This window comes from Panthera tigris, chromosome E3, assembly GCF_018350195.1.
Source record: "Panthera tigris isolate Pti1 chromosome E3, P.tigris_Pti1_mat1.1, whole genome shotgun sequence".
NCBI classification, from domain to species: domain Eukaryota; kingdom Metazoa; phylum Chordata; class Mammalia; order Carnivora; family Felidae; genus Panthera; species Panthera tigris.
Genome location: NC_056675.1, coordinates 41,282,028 through 41,300,790, shown reverse-complemented (window position 1 = coordinate 41,300,790; position 18,763 = coordinate 41,282,028). Strand labels below are relative to the sequence as shown.

General features: G+C 58.2%; 5 protein-coding genes across 6 annotated transcripts; all 5 read left to right on the top strand.

The window, feature by feature from the left end:
• The first annotated feature begins 4,473 nt into the window (after positions 1-4,473).
• LOC102951472 (hemoglobin subunit zeta) lies at positions 4,474-6,019 on the top strand. Its single transcript, XM_042972591.1, has 3 exons — positions 4,474-4,660; positions 5,447-5,651; positions 5,810-6,019. Exons 1-3 carry the CDS (start codon positions 4,566-4,568, stop codon positions 5,936-5,938), a joined length of 429 nt encoding a protein of 142 aa, XP_042828525.1. The 5' UTR covers positions 4,474-4,565; the 3' UTR covers positions 5,939-6,019.
• Positions 6,020-6,707: 688 nt separating this feature from the next.
• HBM (hemoglobin subunit mu) lies at positions 6,708-7,491 on the top strand. Of its 2 annotated transcripts, none has more exons than XM_042971880.1 (3): positions 6,708-6,832; positions 7,014-7,197; positions 7,298-7,491. In XM_042971880.1, exons 1-3 carry the CDS (start codon positions 6,741-6,743, stop codon positions 7,424-7,426), a joined length of 405 nt encoding a protein of 134 aa, XP_042827814.1. In that variant the 5' UTR covers positions 6,708-6,740; the 3' UTR covers positions 7,427-7,491. The 2 variants fall into 2 exon arrangements, with proteins under 2 accessions (XP_042827814.1, XP_007096737.2); XM_007096675.2 differs by having other exon boundaries at positions 6,993-7,197.
• Positions 7,492-9,071: 1,580 nt separating this feature from the next.
• LOC122234568 (hemoglobin subunit alpha) lies at positions 9,072-9,904 on the top strand. Its single transcript, XM_042971463.1, has 3 exons — positions 9,072-9,220; positions 9,335-9,539; positions 9,682-9,904. The coding sequence occupies exons 1-3, from the start codon at positions 9,126-9,128 to the stop codon at positions 9,808-9,810; spliced, it is 429 nt and encodes a 142-aa protein (XP_042827397.1). The 5' UTR covers positions 9,072-9,125; the 3' UTR covers positions 9,811-9,904.
• Positions 9,905-13,521: 3,617 nt separating this feature from the next.
• HBA1 (hemoglobin subunit alpha 1) lies at positions 13,522-14,356 on the top strand. The gene is made up of 3 exons (XM_007093647.3): positions 13,522-13,670; positions 13,786-13,990; positions 14,133-14,356. Exons 1-3 carry the CDS (start codon positions 13,576-13,578, stop codon positions 14,259-14,261), a joined length of 429 nt encoding a protein of 142 aa, XP_007093709.2. The 5' UTR covers positions 13,522-13,575; the 3' UTR covers positions 14,262-14,356.
• A 1,825-nt stretch (positions 14,357-16,181) lies between these two features.
• Positions 16,182-17,025, top strand: HBQ1 (hemoglobin subunit theta 1). Its single transcript, XM_042971647.1, has 3 exons — positions 16,182-16,349; positions 16,500-16,704; positions 16,792-17,025. The coding sequence occupies exons 1-3, from the start codon at positions 16,255-16,257 to the stop codon at positions 16,918-16,920; spliced, it is 429 nt and encodes a 142-aa protein (XP_042827581.1). The 5' UTR covers positions 16,182-16,254; the 3' UTR covers positions 16,921-17,025.
• The last annotated feature ends 1,738 nt before the right edge of the window (positions 17,026-18,763 follow it).

Genomic DNA, 18,763 nt, shown 5'->3' with positions numbered 1-18,763 from the left:
ACTGCTGTGCTCACCCCCTGCACTCACTCTGTCTTGCAGACCTTCTAGACCAGAACATCAGTTCCAGAGAGGAGGCATTTCTGGGTGTCCCCTGCTGTGTCTCCAGCAGTTAAAGCTGGCCTGGCCTGGGATAGGTGGTCAAATGTAATCCATGAAGAGAGCACGGAGCTTCTGGGGGGTTTCAGGAGCCTGCCTGGGGTTGCTCCTGCTACTTGCCTGACATTAGGGTCTAGGGTTCTCGGTGCAGGAGAGACTCTGCCCCGGAGGAGGAGCCCAAGTTGGGACCCCCTTCTCCAGGGAGGACTCTGACTCAGGACTCCTGCCCAGGAGCGTGGGTGTGGGACACGAGGTGTGGTCTCACGTGCCTGTCTGCCAGGAGCCGGGTCTTTGGCATCAGCCTCGGAGATGCCCAGGGAGAGACGTGAATCTGAGGAGTCTCCTGAGGCCCTCACCCCGCCTCCAATGGGCTTTGTGACTGGGGCCAACCTCTCCTCCACTCTGGGCCTCGGCTACCCCAAGGCCCCGGATGACACCAGGGATCCTTCACATTCCAAAAAACCAGTGCCCATCTGTTCTGGTGGATCTGAAGCCTCGAGTGTGTTGTCAGCTCCACGAAGACAGGAAGCCAGCCTCCTCGTCCACCATCGGGCAGGTAGTGGCCGAGCGTTTCTGCTGCTCCCAGCCCTGGGCTCTGCATCCGGGAGGCAGGGCCACCAGCTCAGGGGGTTGAGGACCATTAATGCACTCAAGTACTTTTGGGGAGCTTGCTCTGGGAAGTCCTGGTTGTTTAAGAAGCTTGGAGTAGACCAGGAAACAAAACGAAAACAAAAATTCTCTGCCTTCCTGATCTCATAGTCCACCGAAAAACAAATAAAAACTTTCTTTCTGAGGGGGAAAAAAGTAGATCAGGCAAGATAGTGCACAGGCAGGGGTGGGGGGTTGCAATTTTAAACAGGGTGGTCAATTTGGGCCTATTAGTAAGGCGACACTTAAGGGAGTGACAAAATTGGGGAAGGGCCTTCCGGGGAGGGGCCCCAGGCGGGACTGAGGAGGACAGAAAGTGGGGAGCAGGGCTGGGATGGCAGGGAGCGGGATGGGGGCAGGAGACTTCAGCTCGCTCGCAGAGGATCAGAGACCACAGCAGTTTTGAGGGATGAGAGAGGAGCGTCCAAGAGGACTGTGGTTTCTGGCCCGAGCCTTGGGAAGAGAGGATGGTGCTGCTTGTCACCAGGCCCCGGGGAAGGGCAGGAGCAGGGAGGAAGAGGCTTTGAGGGAAGATCAGGGCCTCATGCGAGATGCACGGGTGAGGCTGCGAAACACTGCCTGGGTGCAACTCTGAGCTCAGAAAGGACATGTGCACGGATGCCAGCAGGAGTCCCAGGTCACAGATGGAAGTTAAGGCCATGAGGTGGACGGAGGGCTGACAGAGAGGAGGACAGGATGGGGGCTGCAGCACAAGTTTGAGGGCTGAGGACACAAGCCTATCCAAAAGAAGAAAGGAAGGGTAGAAAATGTGGGGGGGCAAAGTGTACTCCCAGCTTCACTCACCACTCAGGTAAAGACTGGGAGGTGTGTCTGGGACGGGCTTGGGCAACCGAGGCCCCAGCCCGCAGGAGGAGGGGATTCTGTGGATGCCCTGGGGACTAGGGAAGAGTCCCTGTGCTCTGCCCTCAGGCCCTCCCTGGCTTCTCCCCTGCTCCTCTCAGCAATGCTCTCTTGGGTCAAGGGCTGGTCTCATCTGCAGTCCCTGCCTCTGCCTGAGCCTCTGGGGATTCAAGGTTGGAAGGAGGTCAGGGCTGGAAGCCTAAGACCAGTTTTGAATCAAGGCTGATTCCGTCCCAGGCCTGGCACACTGAGAGTTCCTCCAATCCTCTCCCCACCCTCCATTTCGCTGGAGACCCTCTCCTGGGAGGAGTTTCCAAGGTAAGGGGCTGGGAGTCTCCTGTGGGTGCCTTCCTCACCCCAGATTTGGGCCCGAATACCGTCCCCATCTTCTGTCAAGACGTGGACAGGGAAATCATTTCTGCTGAACTTCAGACTTGCTTAGTGACAGTGATAGCACCCAGCCAGCAAGGGCACCCACAGGGAGCCTCAAATGGCGACTTTTGGAATCATAGGTCAAGGCTTCCCAGGTGACTGGTTCAAATTCACCCAGAGCTGTGACAGGTACACCCCTGCTGAGTTGTAGGACGTAAAGATGCAATTTCGAGGGAGTTCGGCTAAGCAAGGAAAACAACCCTAAAACGTTAGTGTCAAGATACTGTGATGTCTATTCACCTCCATAGTCTGTAGACTCCTTCAAAAGGTCTCAAGAACCACGTATTGTTTTACGAACAGGAAGGGTGGCTTTTAGGATCCCTTCGAGGACAGATGCTAACTGCCCCCCTCTAGAGCTGGAGGGGAGGACCCTGGCAGCCCTGGACTTGGGAACAGGGAGAACCTCCCCCCACGTGAGTTCTCACAGGTTGGGTTACTGCACGCACGTGCGCACACACTAGGAATCTCTATGCCCAGTGTGGGGTCTAAACTCAGGACCCGAGATGAAGCATCGCATGCTCTCAGCTGAGCCGCCAGGCGCCCCTTATATGCATGTTCGTAACTTATCGCAGAGCCCTAGGAAAATAATTAAAGGGTTATCGCTGAAGACAAGCAGGTGAGAAGAGAACATTTTTTTGGAGAGAGAAAGAGGGAGAGAGAGAGAGAGATAAGCGGGGGAGGAGCAGAGAGAGACGGAGGGAGAATCCCAAAAAGGCTCTGCACTGACAGCACAGAGCCCCACTTGGGGCTCGAATTCACAAACCATTAGACCGTGACCTGAGCCGAAATCAGGAGTCAGGCACTCCACCGACTGAGCCACCCAAGCGCCTCTTATGATTCTGAAGTGATCTCTACATCCAATGTGGCACTTGAACTCACGACCCCGAGATCAAGAGTCTCACACTCTACCAACTGAGCCAGCCAAGTGCCCCAAGTTTAATTTTTCAATTAACTCTTTAAAGGGGCACCTGGGTGTGGAGCCTGCTTAAGATTCTCTCTCCTGGGGCGCCTGGGTGGCTCAGTCAGTTGAGTGTCCGACTTTGGCTCAAGTTATGGTCTCATGGTTCATGAGTTCGAGCCCCACATCGGGCTCTGTGTGGACAGCTCAGAGCCTGGAGCCTTCTTCTGATTCTGTCTCCCTCTCTCTCTGCCCCTCTCCAGCTTGTGCGCTCTCTCTCTCTCTCTCTCAAAAATAAATAAAGACGTTTTTTAAAAGTTAAATTATAACTTGATTTTAAAAGTTTAACATAATAAACATTTCCTCATAAGCACACCTTTTTTTGAAATACAGGAATTTTTAATAGGAAGGGGAAAAAAGCAGGACATACCATCTGATCATGTGTTTTAAATACAAGAAAGGGCTGGACACAATCGCACCAAACTGGTAAAAACTCTTCCCCTGTGGGATGAGAGTTACGGTTTTTCTCTTTTGTTTGCTTGCGCCCATGTTCTCACTGGGCTCCCACGCTGAGTACATGTCACTAAAACCATTATGTGCTGTGAGGTGGCAGCTGAGCTGGGCCGTCCTGGACCTTGCCACCTTTGGATGAGCAAGGAGTTTCGCAGGGGGTGGAGGGAGGGCGCGCTGAGCTTCCTCAGTGGCTTTTCCTGTCACACTTTCCCTCACAGGGGCTTGAACGGTGCACTGTGGGCCTCAGCCGAAGTGGGACGATTAACCGACTGAGCCGCCCAGATGCCCCTAGCTATAATTTAACTCAAAATACATGCACCCTTTGCAAGAACACATACTAACTAAAGGCACATATTAAGTACATTAAAATGGTTGCCTTATGGTAGAGAGGGGAAATGGAATAAGGTAAGAGGCAAAGAGGTGTAAATAGTACAGGCTGTGACGGGAAAGTGACAGGTAGGATTGTAGGCTCGGGTGACCCCAGACTCTGTGTGAAGAGTCTAGCCTCCTCCCAGCCTGGGTGCCCAGCTTGGAGAATCCCCCCAGTCGAGCTGCTGAGGGACTTGGCCTGTGGGGGAGAAGAACCTTATCCAGGTGAGGAAGGCACTATACACAGAGGCAAGAGCATCTGAAGCCAAGACTGTCACTCACACCCTGTGACACCTGGCCTCAGTTTCCCTCTGTGGACCTCCATTCACTCATCTGTAAGGTGATGCTACAGAAGCTTAAATAAAAGGAGGAGAGAGTGCTTCTGTGAAAGCCTGCTACCTTCTAGATTATCCTAATATCACAAGGACAGGGAACTCAGCGACCATGATTATAGAGGTCAGTCACTGGACTGGGCCCCGACCTCCCTGGAACCTGGACTCAGGCTGTGGCCCAGTGCGGGGAGGGGGGAATGTTAGCCCTTCTTCACCCCACCAGTCCCACCAGGGACTGGTGACCACCCATCCTCACTGGGCCTGATAAGAGACCCCACCCCCACAGCTCTCTCCCCTCTCCAGACCAATGGCCACAGCCTGGCCCCCACCCCGGCTCTGTGTATATAAAGGGATCCCGGGGGGTGAGCACACAGAGGCCAGTCCTGGGCACACCCGGCTCCAGCTCAGCCACCACCATGTCTCTGACCAAGGCTGAGAAGACCATCATCCTGTCCATGTGGGCCAAGGTCTCCACTCAGGCGGATGCCATTGGCACCCAGGCCCTGGAGAGGTGAGTGCCAGATGGGCTGGGGTGGAGCCCCGTAGGTGACAGTGTGGAGTTGGTGAGGACAGGGGCCAGTGAGGAGAGGGTTCTCTGCGGAAAGGGTCCCTAAGGAGGGGTCAGCGAGGTGGGGGTTCTCTGAGAAAGGGGGCAGTGAGGTGGGCAGATGAATTGCACAGCCTTCTGATTGACCCTATGCTCACTGAGTCCTGAACAAGCACAGGCCCAGCATCTCACCAGAGGGGTGTGGATGCGTGTCCCCCAACACCTGACATGCCTAAGGAGGCAGTCAAGCATCTACAAGCACCAGGGTCTCTAATCCTGGGGCAAGGTGGTCCCGGGTGGTTTCCCTAAGAGATCTCCCTTGCAATGTGCCTGCAGGTGGCATTATTTCTGGCAGAGGGCAGGTACAGCAGGAGCCCGGTCAGGGGTTGGGAAGGAGGTTTTTGTGGCGGGAGGAGAGGTGAAAACGGGCTGGAGGCCTACAGTGGGTGTGCAGGGCCAGCTGGGAGCAAGGAGACCCTGGAAGAGGGCTGAGGTGGGGAGCAGGGGCGAGCCTGGGTGCTGGGAGGGTGTGGAGGCAGAAGGCCTTGGGACCATGGGGTGCAGCTTGGGGGAGGGGCAGCAGTCAGAGCACAGCGCACCTCAGGAGGTGGTGCACCCGCTGAGCTGGAAGGCCCCAGGGCGGTGGTGAGGTGGCACTTGGGTCCTCAAGCTCAGAGAAGGACGCAGGGGTCGTAGAGAGGTGGACGGGGGCCCACGTTCCTCCAATGCTCAGGTCCCGCCCTCCCGCAGGCTCTTCGCCAGCTACCCCCAGACCAAGACCTACTTCCCGCACTTCGACCTGCGCCCGGGCTCGGCGCACCTGCGCACGCACGGCGCCAAGGTGGCGGCCGCCCTGGGCGATGCGGTCAAGAGCATCGACAACATCGCGGGCGCCCTGTCCAAGCTGAGTGAGATGCACGCCTACGTTCTGCGCGTGGACCCGGTCAACTTCAAGGTGCGCGCGGGGGCCGGGGTCCTGGCGGGGACGAGGCGGGGGGGGGGGGGGGCGGGGCGGGGCGGGGCGGGGTCTCGGCCGCCGAAGGTGCTCCGCCCACCCCAGAGCACCCGCAGAGCACCGGGTCCTCGCGCTGAGCCGCCCTCCGGGCCCCCCAGCTCCTGTCCCACTGTCTGCTGGTCACGGTGGCCTCGCACTTCCCCGCTGACTTCACGGCCGACGCCCATACCGCCTGGGACAAGTTCCTGTCCATCGTGTCCTGCGTCCTGACCGAGAAGTACCGCTGAGCGCCGCCGCCAGGCCGGGGGCCGGCTGCGACCCCACCCCTGCCCCTGCAACTTCCCTTAATTTTCCCCCCAATAAATGGATGCGGATGGAATGGGTCCTGCGTTCTCAGTATTGGCCGAAGGAGGGGAGAAAGTGAGGCATAGAAAGCGTAAGCCACAGGAACGCGGTGGACCCCAGTGTCACCACCGGCCTGGAGGCCACCCCGAGGGCGCTGTGGCTCGATCCCTGCGCCTGCGGACCCCAGAATCGGGAGAGAGTAGATCGGCCCCAGGCTGGTTCTCCGGGGTCCGAGGTGCGTTTGCTCCTGTCCTGCTTCCCAAATCGCCCAAAGATCGTCGCTTTACTCAGCGTGTCGCGTGCGTGTCGGCACTCAGGGGGCTTTTCCTCAAAGCCTGACACTATAGGTCCCGCACTGCGGGGACCCACGATACGCTTCCCGTGTCCCTAGCGGAAAAGAAGCGTCCCTGCCCAGCGCTCTTTCTCTCAATCCCTCCACCGGCTCCCTCCTGCAGAGGCTCTGACGCTGCCCGCAGGGGAGGCACTCCCGATTTCGCGCAAGTCTGCAGCAAAAGCACGCGCGCACACACACAGCGGCGTGAGTCGCTGCCGGTAACCCCCGGCCCCGCCCGCCCCAGGCCGTGGCCTCTGCAGCGATCGATCGGGACCTGGGCTGGAGGCATTTGCCCGAGCTGGCCGAGGGTCCCGCAGATAAGGGCGGGTGGGGCGCCTGGCAGGCGTGGGGGCTGCTATAAGGAGGCGGGAGCGGCGGGTGGGGCGGCGAGCGCACGCCCGGCCGGCGCCATGCTCAGCGCCCAAGAGCGCGCCCACGTAGCGCAGGTCTGGGACCTGATCGCCGGCCACGAGGCGGCCTTCGGGGCGGAGCTGTTGCTCAGGTGGGTTGAGGCGGGGTTTCCGGGGTCACAGGGAGGCGGACACAGGGGTTGGGGGCCCGAGTCAGAGGGGCGGGCCAGGCTGGGGTTCCGGGTGTCTGGGAGCTGCCGGCGCCGGAAGGACCCCGCGCGGCCACCCTCACTCACCGACCGGCTCCACCAGGCTCTTCACGGTCTATCCCAGCACCAAGATCTACTTCAAGCACCTGGGCGTCTGCCCCGACGAGGCTCAGCTGCTGACCCACGGACAACGCGTGCTCGAGGCGGTGGGCGTGGCCGTGCAACACATCGACCACCTGCGCGCCGCCCTGAGCCCGCTCGCCGACCTGCACGCGCAAGTGCTACGCGTGGACCCCGCCAACTTCCCTGTGAGCCCGCCCCCGCCGCGGTAGAGTGGGCGCCCCGGGGTTGGGTTAAAGGAGAAAGTGGCTGCAGCAGACCCCCTCTCATCCGCCCCTCCTCCCACAGCTGCTGATCCAGTGTTTCCAGGTGGTTCTGGCTTCCCACCTGCAGGGCGAGTTCACCGTGCAGATGCAGGCGGCGTGGGACAAGTTCTTGACCGAAGTAGCCACGGTGCTGACTGAGAAGTACCGATGAGTCCCCTGCCCCACCGGCTTAGGTCTGTGCGTGTCAATAAACAGGCCTCAAATGGCCAGACCCTGCACGTGTGTGTTCTTTGGGGAGCAGGTGGGCCGAGAAGCTGGGCAGAAGCTCTGGGTCCCGCGCAGACTCCTGGAATCTTAGGGCGCCATCACGAACCCTTGCGGAACAAGAACCAGGGGCCCAGGAGCCGGTCCTTGGATCTCTCCAAACTCTGAAATGAGGGCGGTTGCTGGGCTGAGGGTGCTGGATCTTGGGCAGGGTGTGGACCCCTAAAGGCTTGAACAGAACAATTGCCCTCCTCTGCCGAGGAAACGGGAAGGGCAAAGTGGGTGCCAGGATGACAGGGGTCTTTGGGAGCAGTTCTCACCCAGCTCCAAAGCACGTCTGCACTCACCCACTCCCGTACTCACTCCTTCATTCTTCCTCCAACCCTCCCACTGGGAGCTGGGAGCCAGAATTCAGAATTCGCAGCTCTTTTGCAGACAAACATGGGCACCAGGCCCAAGGGTCAGGTTTCCGGCCTGAGGTCAAACAGACTTAGGGGCCAGGCCTCCTCTGACCCCCGGCGCCTCCTCCCCTCCCCACGACTCTCAATCTGCAGCAAACCTTGCCCTGGCCAAGTTGGGTCCTTTCTCTGAAATTCGTGGGGTGGGAGACTGGGGTGGGATGTCCCGATGGCCACAGTCAGGCACACACAGCAGGGTTCCGACCCAGTTCACAGGATAAGCTCTGTGACACTGGACATGTCCCTGGGCAGTAGGAGCCTAACGCATCAATGTAAAAGCAAACAGAGCAAACGACCAACAAAAAGCCCTACCTCGCCGGGTCTTTTGAAATAATTTAAAAGATCATAAGGCAGGCTCAGTGCCTGGCAGGCACTTGGCCATCCAGCCCCACCTATGCCTTTCAGTATCTGCAAATCTCCCAGCCAAGCCGGTCCTCGCCTGCTCTCCCCACCCCCGCCCGCCAGGGTCAATCTCTCCCCTCAGCAGCAACAGGGCAGGAATCTTAGCTCTCTGCTCAGAACCTTGGTGGACCAGGGAATAAGGCCAGGGACCCTGGAAACTCTCCCAACTCGGAATGAGGAAGGTTCCCCAGATAGCAGTCTCGGCGGGTGCGGAGCACTGCAGGGAGCCCTGAGCCCCAGTGGCAGTCCACACTCAAGTCCGAAGGGTGCTGGAGCCTAAGCCGAACTACCCACCCCCATCCACCGTCCGCGCCTTCACCTGTTAACCCCGCGCTGCCTAGGAGCGCCGGCCCACCAGTGGCGGCAGGAGGGCTTGGAGGGTGTCAACTCTCATTATCTCCTTCACCTTCCCGTTAACACGGACAATCTACAGCCCTTGGTCCTCGGGAAAGTCTGGGGCGAAAGCAGCTCGTTTTACTTTAGAAAATAGCCGCGCTCGCCTTCCCGACCGGCAAACAGCCCAGGTCGGGGCGGAACGTGGGTGCGCGACAGATGGGTGGGGAACCTGTGTAGGCTTCCCAGAATCACGGGGGCAGGATTGGAGAAGGCACCTCGGCCTGCGCGGAACCGGGAGGGGGAGGGCTGCCGCCGGCCCAGCGCACCTTCTGGCCCCGCGCCAGCCAATGAGCGCAGCCCGGGCAGGCGCGCCCCGCGCGCCCCGGGCATAAAGGCTCCGCGCCCTCGCGGCCCCGCACCTTCTGGTCCCGACACAGATCAGAACCAACCATGGTGCTGTCTTCCGCCGACAAGAACAACGTCAAGGCCTGCTGGGGTAAGATTGGGTCCCATGCTGGCGAATATGGCGCAGAGGCCCTGGAGAGGTGAGCACCCAACTTGCCCCTGTGGGCACCCGGCACCCGGGCTCAGCGACCCCTCGCGGTCCTTGTCCTGGCCGCCCGCCTAACCGTGGCTCGCCCACCTCTTCCTCCCGGCAGGACCTTCTGCTCCTTCCCCACCACCAAGACCTACTTCCCCCACTTCGACCTGAGCCACGGCTCCGCCCAGGTCCAGACCCACGGCCAGAAGGTGGCCGACGCGCTGACGAAGGCCGTGGCCCACATAGACAACCTGCCTAACGCCCTGTCGGATCTGAGCGACCTGCACGCGTACAAGCTGCGTGTGGACCCCGTCAACTTCAAGGTGAGCACCGGGCTGGGGGACATCTGCGGTGGAGGGCTCGTCGGACCCTGCTGGCAGGAGGGTAGAGTCCCTTGGGTTCCAGAAGGTGGAGTGCGGGCAGCCACGTCCGCCGACGCCCCCTGACGTCCCCCCCTCCCCGCAGTTCCTGAGCCACTGCCTGCTGGTGACCCTGGCCTGCCACCACCCCGAGGAATTCACCCCCGCCGTCCACGCCTCCCTGGACAAGTTCTTCAGCGCTGTGAGCACCGTGCTGACCTCCAAATACCGTTGAGTGAAGCCGGGGCGATTGTCCTGAGGGCCCGGGGCCTCTTGGGCTCCGGGCACCCGAACTTCCTGATCTTTGAATAAAGTCTGAGTGGGCTGCAGCCTCTGTCTTCTTTGTGGCTGGCCTTCGTGTCTTGTCGTGGAGGGGGGTGAGGTTGGGGTTGGGGGTGGGGGTGGGGGTGGGGGAGCGGTGATTCTCCTCCACTGGTACCAGGGACCTCTCTGACTTCGGAGGGAGAGGGCAGGGGAGTAAGGCTGATGCTTCCAGGAATGTGCTGAACCTTGTTCAGGCCTGGGAAGGGCCAGACTTCCAAGGGTCCCTCTCTGGGGTGAGAGGTAGGGGAGTCTTAAGATTGCCACCTTCTTTTGAAGTCTAACACCCATTAAACAGTCTAGATCAAAACAAACCACAAAAACACAGCACTCCTGGTGCAAATGCGGGCGCTGGACAGTTTCTCTGAGATTCCCACCTCCTTCCTATCAGAGGGAAGGTGGGCTGGAAAGGGGGTTGCAGCCCCTCCCACCTTTCCTGGGTCACAGTAACCCTCGGGGGGATGGCGGGGGTGGGGTAGAGTCGGGGAAGAAGAGTGGGGCAATGAGCTGGGGGAATGGTCAAGGTTCACTTGGGGAAGCCCTTTAGCAGAGCGCCTTGCTCCCTTGTCCTGCAGGTTGTGAGGCACACTAACATCTCACTGTTGTGCAGCCATGTGTCCCCCAGCTTATCGCTCCCCCTATTCAAACTCCCAAGGCTCCTGGGGCCTGCCAGAAGTTCTGCCTCGGTGCTGTGAACAACATTTGGAAAGTCCCCTGGCGGCAGTGCTGAAGCCCTGGGCTCAACTTCGCACACCCCACCTGGGCTCTGCAACCATCTTAGGGACCCCACCAGGGCCTCCAGCCCAGTCTGAGCTCAGGGCAGCACGCAGTCCTGGGTTGTCTCAGGACAGTGACAGAGCCCCTTGCTCCCCACTCTGGACAGTGGGGGTTGCCTCTCCTCCTGCACTGCACACCCTTCCTTCACCCCGGAGCCCAATTCACTTTTACTTAAATATAGAAAACACTTAAGAAGTAAACTAAGGGGGCACCTGGGTAGCTCAGTAGATGGAGCGTCGAACTCTTTATCTCAGCTCAGGTCTTGATCTCAGTGTCGTGGTTGTGAGTTCAAGCCCCCTGTTGGGCTCTGTGCTGGGCATGGAGCCTACTATAAACAAATAAACTAAAATTCGCCCATGCTTTCACACACAAGCCACGCGCGCGTGCACACCCACACACACCATTTTTGTGTTATTCAAAGTTGGGAAAGAGAGTCGCTGTGCCCTGTCCCACACCTCTGCAGAAGTAACACAGTTATCAGTTTGGGACTGAGCCCACTGGCTTCTATCCTGTGCTGAGGGGACACAGCTACATCTATGACTACACTCTTCTTTTTGGTTAAAAATATCGTCATACCCTAGATATTTTTCTGCAACCTGCTTTTCTCATGGAACTGTGTCTCCACTACATCTCTTCCAGCAGTGTATCCAGCTCTTTCTCATGTCACAGATTTATTGGCCATTTCTCCATTTCTTTTTTTTAATGCCTATTTATTTATTTTGAGACAGAGAGTGAGAGAGAAACAGTGTGTGTGTGTTTGGGTGTGGGTGTGGGTGGAGGAGGAGGAGAGAGAGGGGGAGACAGAGAATCCCAAGCAGGCTCCTTGCCATCAGAGCAAAGCCTGACATGGAGCTTAATCCCATGCAACATGAGATCATGACCTGAGCTGAAATAAAGAGTTGGTGGCTCAACAAACTGAGCCATCCAGGCGCCCGGTCATTTCTACATTTCTGTTAATTTCCTGTTAATATCCTTTGTCCATTGTTCCCATTAGTCATTTGTTTCTCCCTTTTATATATATGTGGGAGCTCTGACCATGTTAAGAACGTAAGCCATTAGCTGAGATATGTTCCTCAGTCTTGCCTTAAAAGGACTCAGTGGCAGAGGGATTGGAACAAGATGAAGAAGGGGGGATTGTCCCTGGCCTGGGAGGTGGGTCTTGTATGCCTCTAAGCCCCCAGTGTCTTATCCTTTTTGGTGGGCCAGGAGAGGGCCTCTGGCTCTGACAGAATCGGGAAAAGCGTGGAGGTAGGAAGGGAAAGTGGACTGAGCTAGGGGGAGAGTCCTGTGTGAACAAAATTAGAGGAACAGACACCAGGAGGTGGAGCAGAAGGGGGAATTGCTGAGAGTTGTCCAGAGCTTCTTTCTTCCCAGTCAGTTTGACCATTACTTCCTCCCGGGCACACAGGGAAGGTCTTGCGGGAGGGCCCTAGGAGAGGGATGGGGGCAGAGGGTGGTGCCCCCCACCCGTCCCCAAAGGGAAGTCTTCTTCCCAAGAAAGGACGTAGCGGTGGCCCCTCCCTCCCTTTTCCCCTCGCCAAGCTCTGATGTTCTGCCTCATCGTGCCCATCACACCACCTACTAGCCCGAGGGACTTGTCACCAGCTGGAGTTCCTGCCCCTTCCTACCACCCCACTGGAAGCTCCTCCCCTGCCCCATGCTGTGGGGTCTGACCAGCTTTATCACCCCCACATCTCCCACCCCCATTCTGCGGCCACAGAGGCCTTCTCTCCCCTTCCCCTCCACCAAGTGATGGGTAGCTCCCCCTGAACCCTACTCTGCCTATTACTGACTCATCTTCCAGTCTTACTTCCTCAGGGAAGCCCACCATGATCCCCAGACTAACCCTGATATCCTTGAAAGCCTCATCCACTCTCTCCATGCTTCCTTGGGTCCTTTAACAAGGTTTTCCACTGTATATGTACTTGTGTGATGATTTGGTCACTGTCCCTAACTAGGCTGGAAACTCAGGTCTTGTCCAGCCATTCACTTTGTTTATCAACTCAACTACTATTTGCCTCATGAGTCTTGTGTCAGGCACAGTTTACAGCACTGGATGTGTCATCGTGACCCAGGACGGTGGGGGAGAGAGACATTCGTTCACGCAAGGTCTCAGATAGGAGAGGCCTGCCTCTGTGAGTCCCCGACCTGGGGTGCAGCAGCCACAACCCTGGAGGAAGGAGCTTGAGCCTGGAACTCTCCTACCCAGCCCTGCAAACTCTGCCCCTTGGTTCCTTCTGCGATCGGCACTCAGTGGCAGTCGATGGCTATTTGTGTAAAGAAAGGGGGTTGGGAGAACCAAGTCTGAGGGGAGCAGAAGGGCTATTGGGTGGGAATTCTCGAGTACATGTGAGGAAGGACCCCCTTGTGTGCACATCTCTTTCCGCCCCGGGCTAGGACAGGCCTTTCTTTCCACGACTAACCGCCCGTTCTTTCACTGATTCCGCCCAAGTTAATACATGTCCGGGGAGTGCCAAGCCTAGATCAGGGTAGGTGGCACAAACTGACTACTCCCTTCCGATCCTCAGGAGAGCACAGCCTGGGGATAGGGGTGCTCGGGGACCCTGAAGGGTGTCACTGAGCTCACGTGTTGGAATAACGGGCATCGAGCCACCTCAGCAAACCGACCCTCACTAACTGGGGTCTAGGATACCACTGCCATGGCCGTGAAGAGGTGGATGGGAGGAAGACACCCGAACCCTCTACAAAGCCTGGAGCAAAGCCCCCACCGCGCCAGGCTGGCGCTGGCCGCTCGCTGGCGCCCCCTGCCGTCCGGCCGAGTCGGCCCCGCGCCAGCCAATGAGCGCAGCCCGGGCAGGCGCGCCCCGCGCGCCCCGGGCATAAAGGCTCCGCGCCCTCGCGGCCCCGCACCTTCTGGTCCCGACACAGATCAGAACCAACCATGGTGCTGTCTTCCGCCGACAAGAACAACGTCAAGGCCTGCTGGGGTAAGATTGGGTCCCATGCTGGCGAATATGGCGCAGAGGCCCTGGAGAGGTGAGCACCCAACTTGCCCCTGTGGGCACCCGGCACCCGGGCTCAGCGACCCCTCGCGGTCCTTGTCCTGGCCGCCCCGCCTAACCGTGGCTCGCCCACCTCTTCCTCCCGGCAGGACCTTCTGCTCCTTCCCCACCACCAAGACCTACTTCCCCCACTTCGACCTGAGCCACGGCTCCGCCCAGGTCCAGACCCACGGCCAGAAGGTGGCCGACGCGCTGACGAAGGCCGTGGTCCACATAGACGACCTGCCTAACGCCCTGTCGGATCTGAGCGACCTGCACGCGTACAAGCTGCGTGTGGACCCCGTCAACTTCAAGGTGAGCACCGGGCTGGGGGACATCTGCGGTGGAGGGCTCGTCGGACCCTGCTGGCAGGAGGGTAGAGTCCCTTGGGTTCCAGAAGGTGGAGTGCGGGCAGCCGCGTCCGCCGACGCCCCCTGACGTCCCCCCCTCCCCGCAGTTCCTGAGCCACTGCCTGCTGGTGACCCTGGCCTGCCACCACCCCGAGGAATTCACCCCCGCCGTCCACGCCTCCCTGGACAAGTTCTTCAGCGCTGTGAGCACCGTGCTGACCTCCAAATACCGTTGAGTGAAGCCGGGGCGATTGTCCTGAGGGCCCGGGGCCTCTTGGGCTCCGGGCACCCGAACTTCCTGATCTTTGAATAAAGTCTGAGTGGGCTGCAACCTCTGTCCACCTCTGTCTTCTTTGTCGCTGGCCTTCGTGTCATGTCATGGAGGGGGATGAGGTTGGGGGGGGTGGGGGAGCGGTGATTCTCCTCCACTGGTACCAGCGACCTCTCTGACTCCTCGGGAGGTGACGGAAGGGGAGGGGAGTGGGGCCGGACCTGCTGCCAGTGCAGGATTTGCGGGCCATCCCTGTCCCTCTCTCTGGAATGAGTGCCATTTCCTGCGTTTCACTTCAGACCTTTCCATTGGAGCTCGGATTTGCTCAAATGATGAACTGATTTTCCATCTTTACGTTTTATGGCACACACTTGGGCTGAGAGCTGGTGGGCCTCCAGCCTGGACCTCTGAGCTCTCCGTGGCTCTTCCTGAAGTTGGGCGGTGGGGAAGACCAGAAGTTACGCTCCTCAGAGTCCCCCGCAGTGCCCCCACACCTGTCAAGCGCTTACAAAACACACATGCAATCCCGAGGACATTGTGGCAGGCAAACGGTGCAATGGCAGTTGGCGGGCAATTTCCTGGAGGCATCTCTGTCACTGGTGTCACTTCCAGGACATTCACTCTGCAGATGATGATGGCCTGGGGCACCATGGATCCAGAGGCCTGGTTTTGGGCCCAGCTCAGCATTTACTTCAATGCCCAGAGGCTGGCACTCCTGAGGCCCACCGACTCCCCCTGGCAGGGCAGCAAAGAGAAAAGCCAGGGCCTGGGAGCCTGCACTCTCACACTCTTCCCCCACCCCCCCCCCCACGCCAAGCCGCTAGTGCTTAGGGGTCTGGTCCTGGCAGCCATCCAGGCCTGAGCCCCCAACTAACAGCAGTGTCCTTTCTTCCCTAAGAGTCATCCTTGGAAAATGATATGGCAGGTCTCTGCCTCAGTTTGTGCTACTTTTAACAGAGCTGGTGGCACAGTGTGAACTCCCAGTAAGAGGCAGTCTCCTTCTTTTATTATTAGGGAAAAATGAGGGCCGGGGCTAAAGGTGGAAACAACCCAAATGTCCATAAGGGGATGAATGGAGGAATCAAGGGTAGTCTATCCATACAGTGGAATATTATTCAGCCATTAAGAGCTATGAAGCACTGACACAGGCTACAACGTGAGCGAAAACATGCTAAATGAAAGAAGCCAGTCACAAAAGAATATATAGTGTGTGATTCCACATAGAGGAAATATCCAGAATAGGCAAATCCATAGAGACAGAGAGCAGACTGGTGGTTGCCAGGGACTGAGGGGAAGGGTTGTGGAGCGACTGCTAATGAGCACCAAGTTTCCATTTCGGATGATGAAGTTCAAGAACTAGATAGTTGTGGTTGCACAACATTGTGTGAATGTGGTTAAAGACACTGAATTGTACACTTTAAAATGGCTACTACGGTAAATTTTATGTTATATGAATTTTCCAAAAAAAATATTTTTTAATGCGTAGAGTGGCGCCTGGCAGGTATCATCACTGAGATACAGTGGAGGAACTTAATAAATGTTTACTGCCCTGAAAGGAACATATGCCATGAGCTTGACAGTTGTTATCTGCTTAATTTTCACAGCAACCTTGGGAAGAGGACATTTTTATGTTCCTTTTTTACAATCAGTGCGAAAACAGACTCAGAGAGATGTCATAATAGGCTGGGGAGGAAGGGAGGGAGAATAAAATTCGGTGTCCCCTGATGATAATAACAAATTATTAGTTTCCATATAATAAACAGTACAAAAATGGGGCCGCGGGGTTCATGGCAATAGGGCAGGTCCCAGCACCGGGGCCGGGACCCCTCAGGACTATTCTACGAGCAGAAGCGGGGCGCGGCCGCGGCGTGGCGCCCCCTGGAGGCCGCGGGGACGCACCAATCGCGTCCGTGCTGCCATCCGGCGCGGAGCGCTCGCCGCTCAACGCCGGACCCGCGATGGTGCTGTCCGCCGCGGAGAGGGCGGCAGTGCGCGCGCTGTGGACGAAGCTGGGGAGCAACGTTGGGGTCTACGCGACCGAGGCCCTGGAGAGGTGCGGGCCCGGCGCCCCTCCGGCTCCCCGCCTTGGCGCCTGCCCCGCGGATGCCGTCCCCCGCCGCTCCTGGCGCCCTTCCTCCCCAAGCCTCCCCCCCCCCCCCACCCTCGCCCTCGGATCGCACCTCACTAGCCATTCCTCCCGCAGGACCTTCCTGGCCTTCCCGACCACCAAGACCTACTTCCCCCACTTGGACCTGACCCCCGGCTCCGCCCAGGTCAAGGCCCACGGCCAGAAGGTGGCCGACGCGCTGACGCGGGCCGTGGCCCACCTGGACGACCTGCCTACCGCCCTGTGGGCTCTGAGCGACCTGCACGTGCGCCAGCTGCGCGTGGACCCCGTCAACTTCAAGGTGAGCACCGGGCCAGCGCTGGGTCAGCGGTCGCCGAGAAAGGGGGTGGAGAAGGACGGCCCCGGGCGGGACTGCCTCTCTCCGCAGCTCCTGGGCCACTGCCTGCTGGTGACCCTCGCCCGGCACTACCCTGGAGACTTCAGCCCGGCCATGCACGCCTCGCTGGAAAAGTTTCTGAGCCACGTGATCTCGACGCTGGCCTCCAGCTACGGCTAAACTCGGAGAGGGGCGCCCGCCGCCCAGCCGCCCCTCCCGCGAGTTCCAGAGTTTGAGTAAAGTCCCCGCAAGAAAGCCTCAGCCTGCATGCTTGTGTTCTCTCTGGGGGCGTGCGCGGGTCTGCGGAGTGGCGGGGGGGGGGGTCTCGGAGACGCCGGAGTCGCACCCCACCGTCGTTAGACCCGGGCGCGCCCCCGCCTGCCCTCTGGGCGCCCTGGCCGATCGAGGGAAGGTTTAGGTCGCCCCCACCCTCAGCGGGCGAGGCCCGGACTCCTTCCAGGTGCAGGCGAGCCGGCCTGGCCCCGCCGCGTGGCCCCTGACCCAACCAGAACCGCGGCCCGTCCCGGCCTCTGGGAACGTGAAGGAGCGGCGCCCCCTGCCGGCAGAACCTGCGCAGATCCCGACCCGTGTGCTGCTGGAGGGGCCTGGGGGCCTGGGGGTCCCGGGAGCCTCGGGGGGCCCCGGCAGGAAAGCCCCTCCTCCAGACGCTGGACCTGGTGGGAGGAGGCGGGTCCTGCCCCAGCACCGGTGAACTGCCCACTTGTGTCCGTCCCTATTTTCCTGCTGTGGTATCCGTCATCAGATTAGCCCACAGAAGCCTTCCTCTGGAGATCTGTAGACGACTTTTATTTTTTTTTTTTTTTATTTTTTTTTTTTTTATAAATTTTTCTTTTATTTATTTATTTATTTTTTTTTTTAATTTTATTTTATTTTTGGGACAGAGAGAGACAGAGCATGAACGGGGGAGGGTCAGAGAGAGAGGGAGACACAGAATCGGAAACAGGCTCCAGGCTCTGAGCCATCAGCCCAGAGCCTGACGCGGGGCTCGAACTCACGGACCGCGAGATCGTGACCTGGCTGAAGTCGGACGCTTAACCGACTGCGCCACCCAGGCGCCTGTAGACGACTTTTAGTTCATCTTATGCACTGAAATTACTTGCCCATTTTTTCCGTCTGTATCTGGGGGGGGGGGGGCGGGTGGAGGGGAGAGCGGGACACTTCTTCCAGACACACTCAGCTCCTCCTTCAGGGTTGTGGGCCTTGTCAGTGCTCCAACACGGACTGCTCTGAGCAGGCATTTCCAACCTGGGAACAGAGGCCACAGTTTCACTTCAGCTAACTACAGATACTGGACAAATGGTTTCAATGGGTTTTTTTGTTTTTGTTTTTGTTTTTGTTTTAAAGCTCTATACCCAGGGGCGCCTGAGTGTCTCAGTTGGTTGAGCCACCGACTTCGGCTCAGGTCATGATCTCACAGTTCGTGAGTTTCAGCCCCGCGTCGGGCTCTGTGCTGATAGCTCGGAGCCTGGAGCCTGCTTCAGATTGTGTCTCCCCCTCTCTCTGCCCCTCCCATGCTCATGCTCTGCCTCTGTCTCTCAATAACAAATAAACATTAAAAAAATAAAAAATAATGAAAAATAAAGCTCTATACCCAATGTGGGGTTTCAACTTACAACCCTGAGATCAAGTGTCATATGCTCTATTGACTGAACCAGTCAGACATCCAAATTAAATAGTCCTAAAAGCATCAAAGAGCAAAGAAGAGGATAAGGAACCTTCTGGCCAGAAACCAAGTAAAGGCGAGGACTCAGAGAGGGAGAGGTTATCACAGCACCTAAACTACCTGGGTCCTGAGGTATTTGCCAAAACTAGCAACATTGGGCTAGAATTTTCTTCTTCATAGGTAAAAAAGGGGGCAGTATAAGGTGATGTGCTCCATAGGTGACTCTTCCCCATAAAGCTTGGGCCCCAAAAGGCTACACCTACTGGAGAATTCTCTTCTTTCCCCAAAAAGGGGGCCTAAAAAAAAATACCTTGGTGGTAAGCAGAAAAGGGAACATCT

Bases quoted from the DNA above. Each gene is read 5' to 3' on its own strand.
- LOC102951472 (XM_042972591.1), top strand. From the start codon at position 4,566: ATGTCTCTGACCAAGGCTGAGAAGACCATCATCCTGTCCATGTGGGCC. The intron at 4,661-5,446 runs GTGAGTGCCAGA...GCCCTCCCGCAG, and splicing joins GGCACCCAGGCCCTGGAGAG to GCTCTTCGCCAGCTACCCCC. The intron at 5,652-5,809 runs GTGCGCGCGGGG...CGGGCCCCCCAG, and splicing joins TGGACCCGGTCAACTTCAAG to CTCCTGTCCCACTGTCTGCT.
- HBM (XM_007096675.2), top strand. From the start codon at position 6,741: ATGCTCAGCGCCCAAGAGCGCGCCCACGTAGCGCAGGTCTGGGACCTG. The intron at 6,833-6,992 runs GTGGGTTGAGGC...CGGCTCCACCAG, and splicing joins GGGGCGGAGCTGTTGCTCAG to GCTCTTCACGGTCTATCCCA. The intron at 7,198-7,297 runs GTGAGCCCGCCC...CTCCTCCCACAG, and splicing joins TGGACCCCGCCAACTTCCCT to CTGCTGATCCAGTGTTTCCA.
- LOC122234568 (XM_042971463.1), top strand. From the start codon at position 9,126: ATGGTGCTGTCTTCCGCCGACAAGAACAACGTCAAGGCCTGCTGGGGT. The intron at 9,221-9,334 runs GTGAGCACCCAA...TCCTCCCGGCAG, and splicing joins GGCGCAGAGGCCCTGGAGAG to GACCTTCTGCTCCTTCCCCA. The intron at 9,540-9,681 runs GTGAGCACCGGG...CCCTCCCCGCAG, and splicing joins TGGACCCCGTCAACTTCAAG to TTCCTGAGCCACTGCCTGCT.
- HBA1 (XM_007093647.3), top strand. From the start codon at position 13,576: ATGGTGCTGTCTTCCGCCGACAAGAACAACGTCAAGGCCTGCTGGGGT. The intron at 13,671-13,785 runs GTGAGCACCCAA...TCCTCCCGGCAG, and splicing joins GGCGCAGAGGCCCTGGAGAG to GACCTTCTGCTCCTTCCCCA. The intron at 13,991-14,132 runs GTGAGCACCGGG...CCCTCCCCGCAG, and splicing joins TGGACCCCGTCAACTTCAAG to TTCCTGAGCCACTGCCTGCT.
- HBQ1 (XM_042971647.1), top strand. From the start codon at position 16,255: ATGGTGCTGTCCGCCGCGGAGAGGGCGGCAGTGCGCGCGCTGTGGACG. The intron at 16,350-16,499 runs GTGCGGGCCCGG...TTCCTCCCGCAG, and splicing joins GCGACCGAGGCCCTGGAGAG to GACCTTCCTGGCCTTCCCGA. The intron at 16,705-16,791 runs GTGAGCACCGGG...CTCTCTCCGCAG, and splicing joins TGGACCCCGTCAACTTCAAG to CTCCTGGGCCACTGCCTGCT.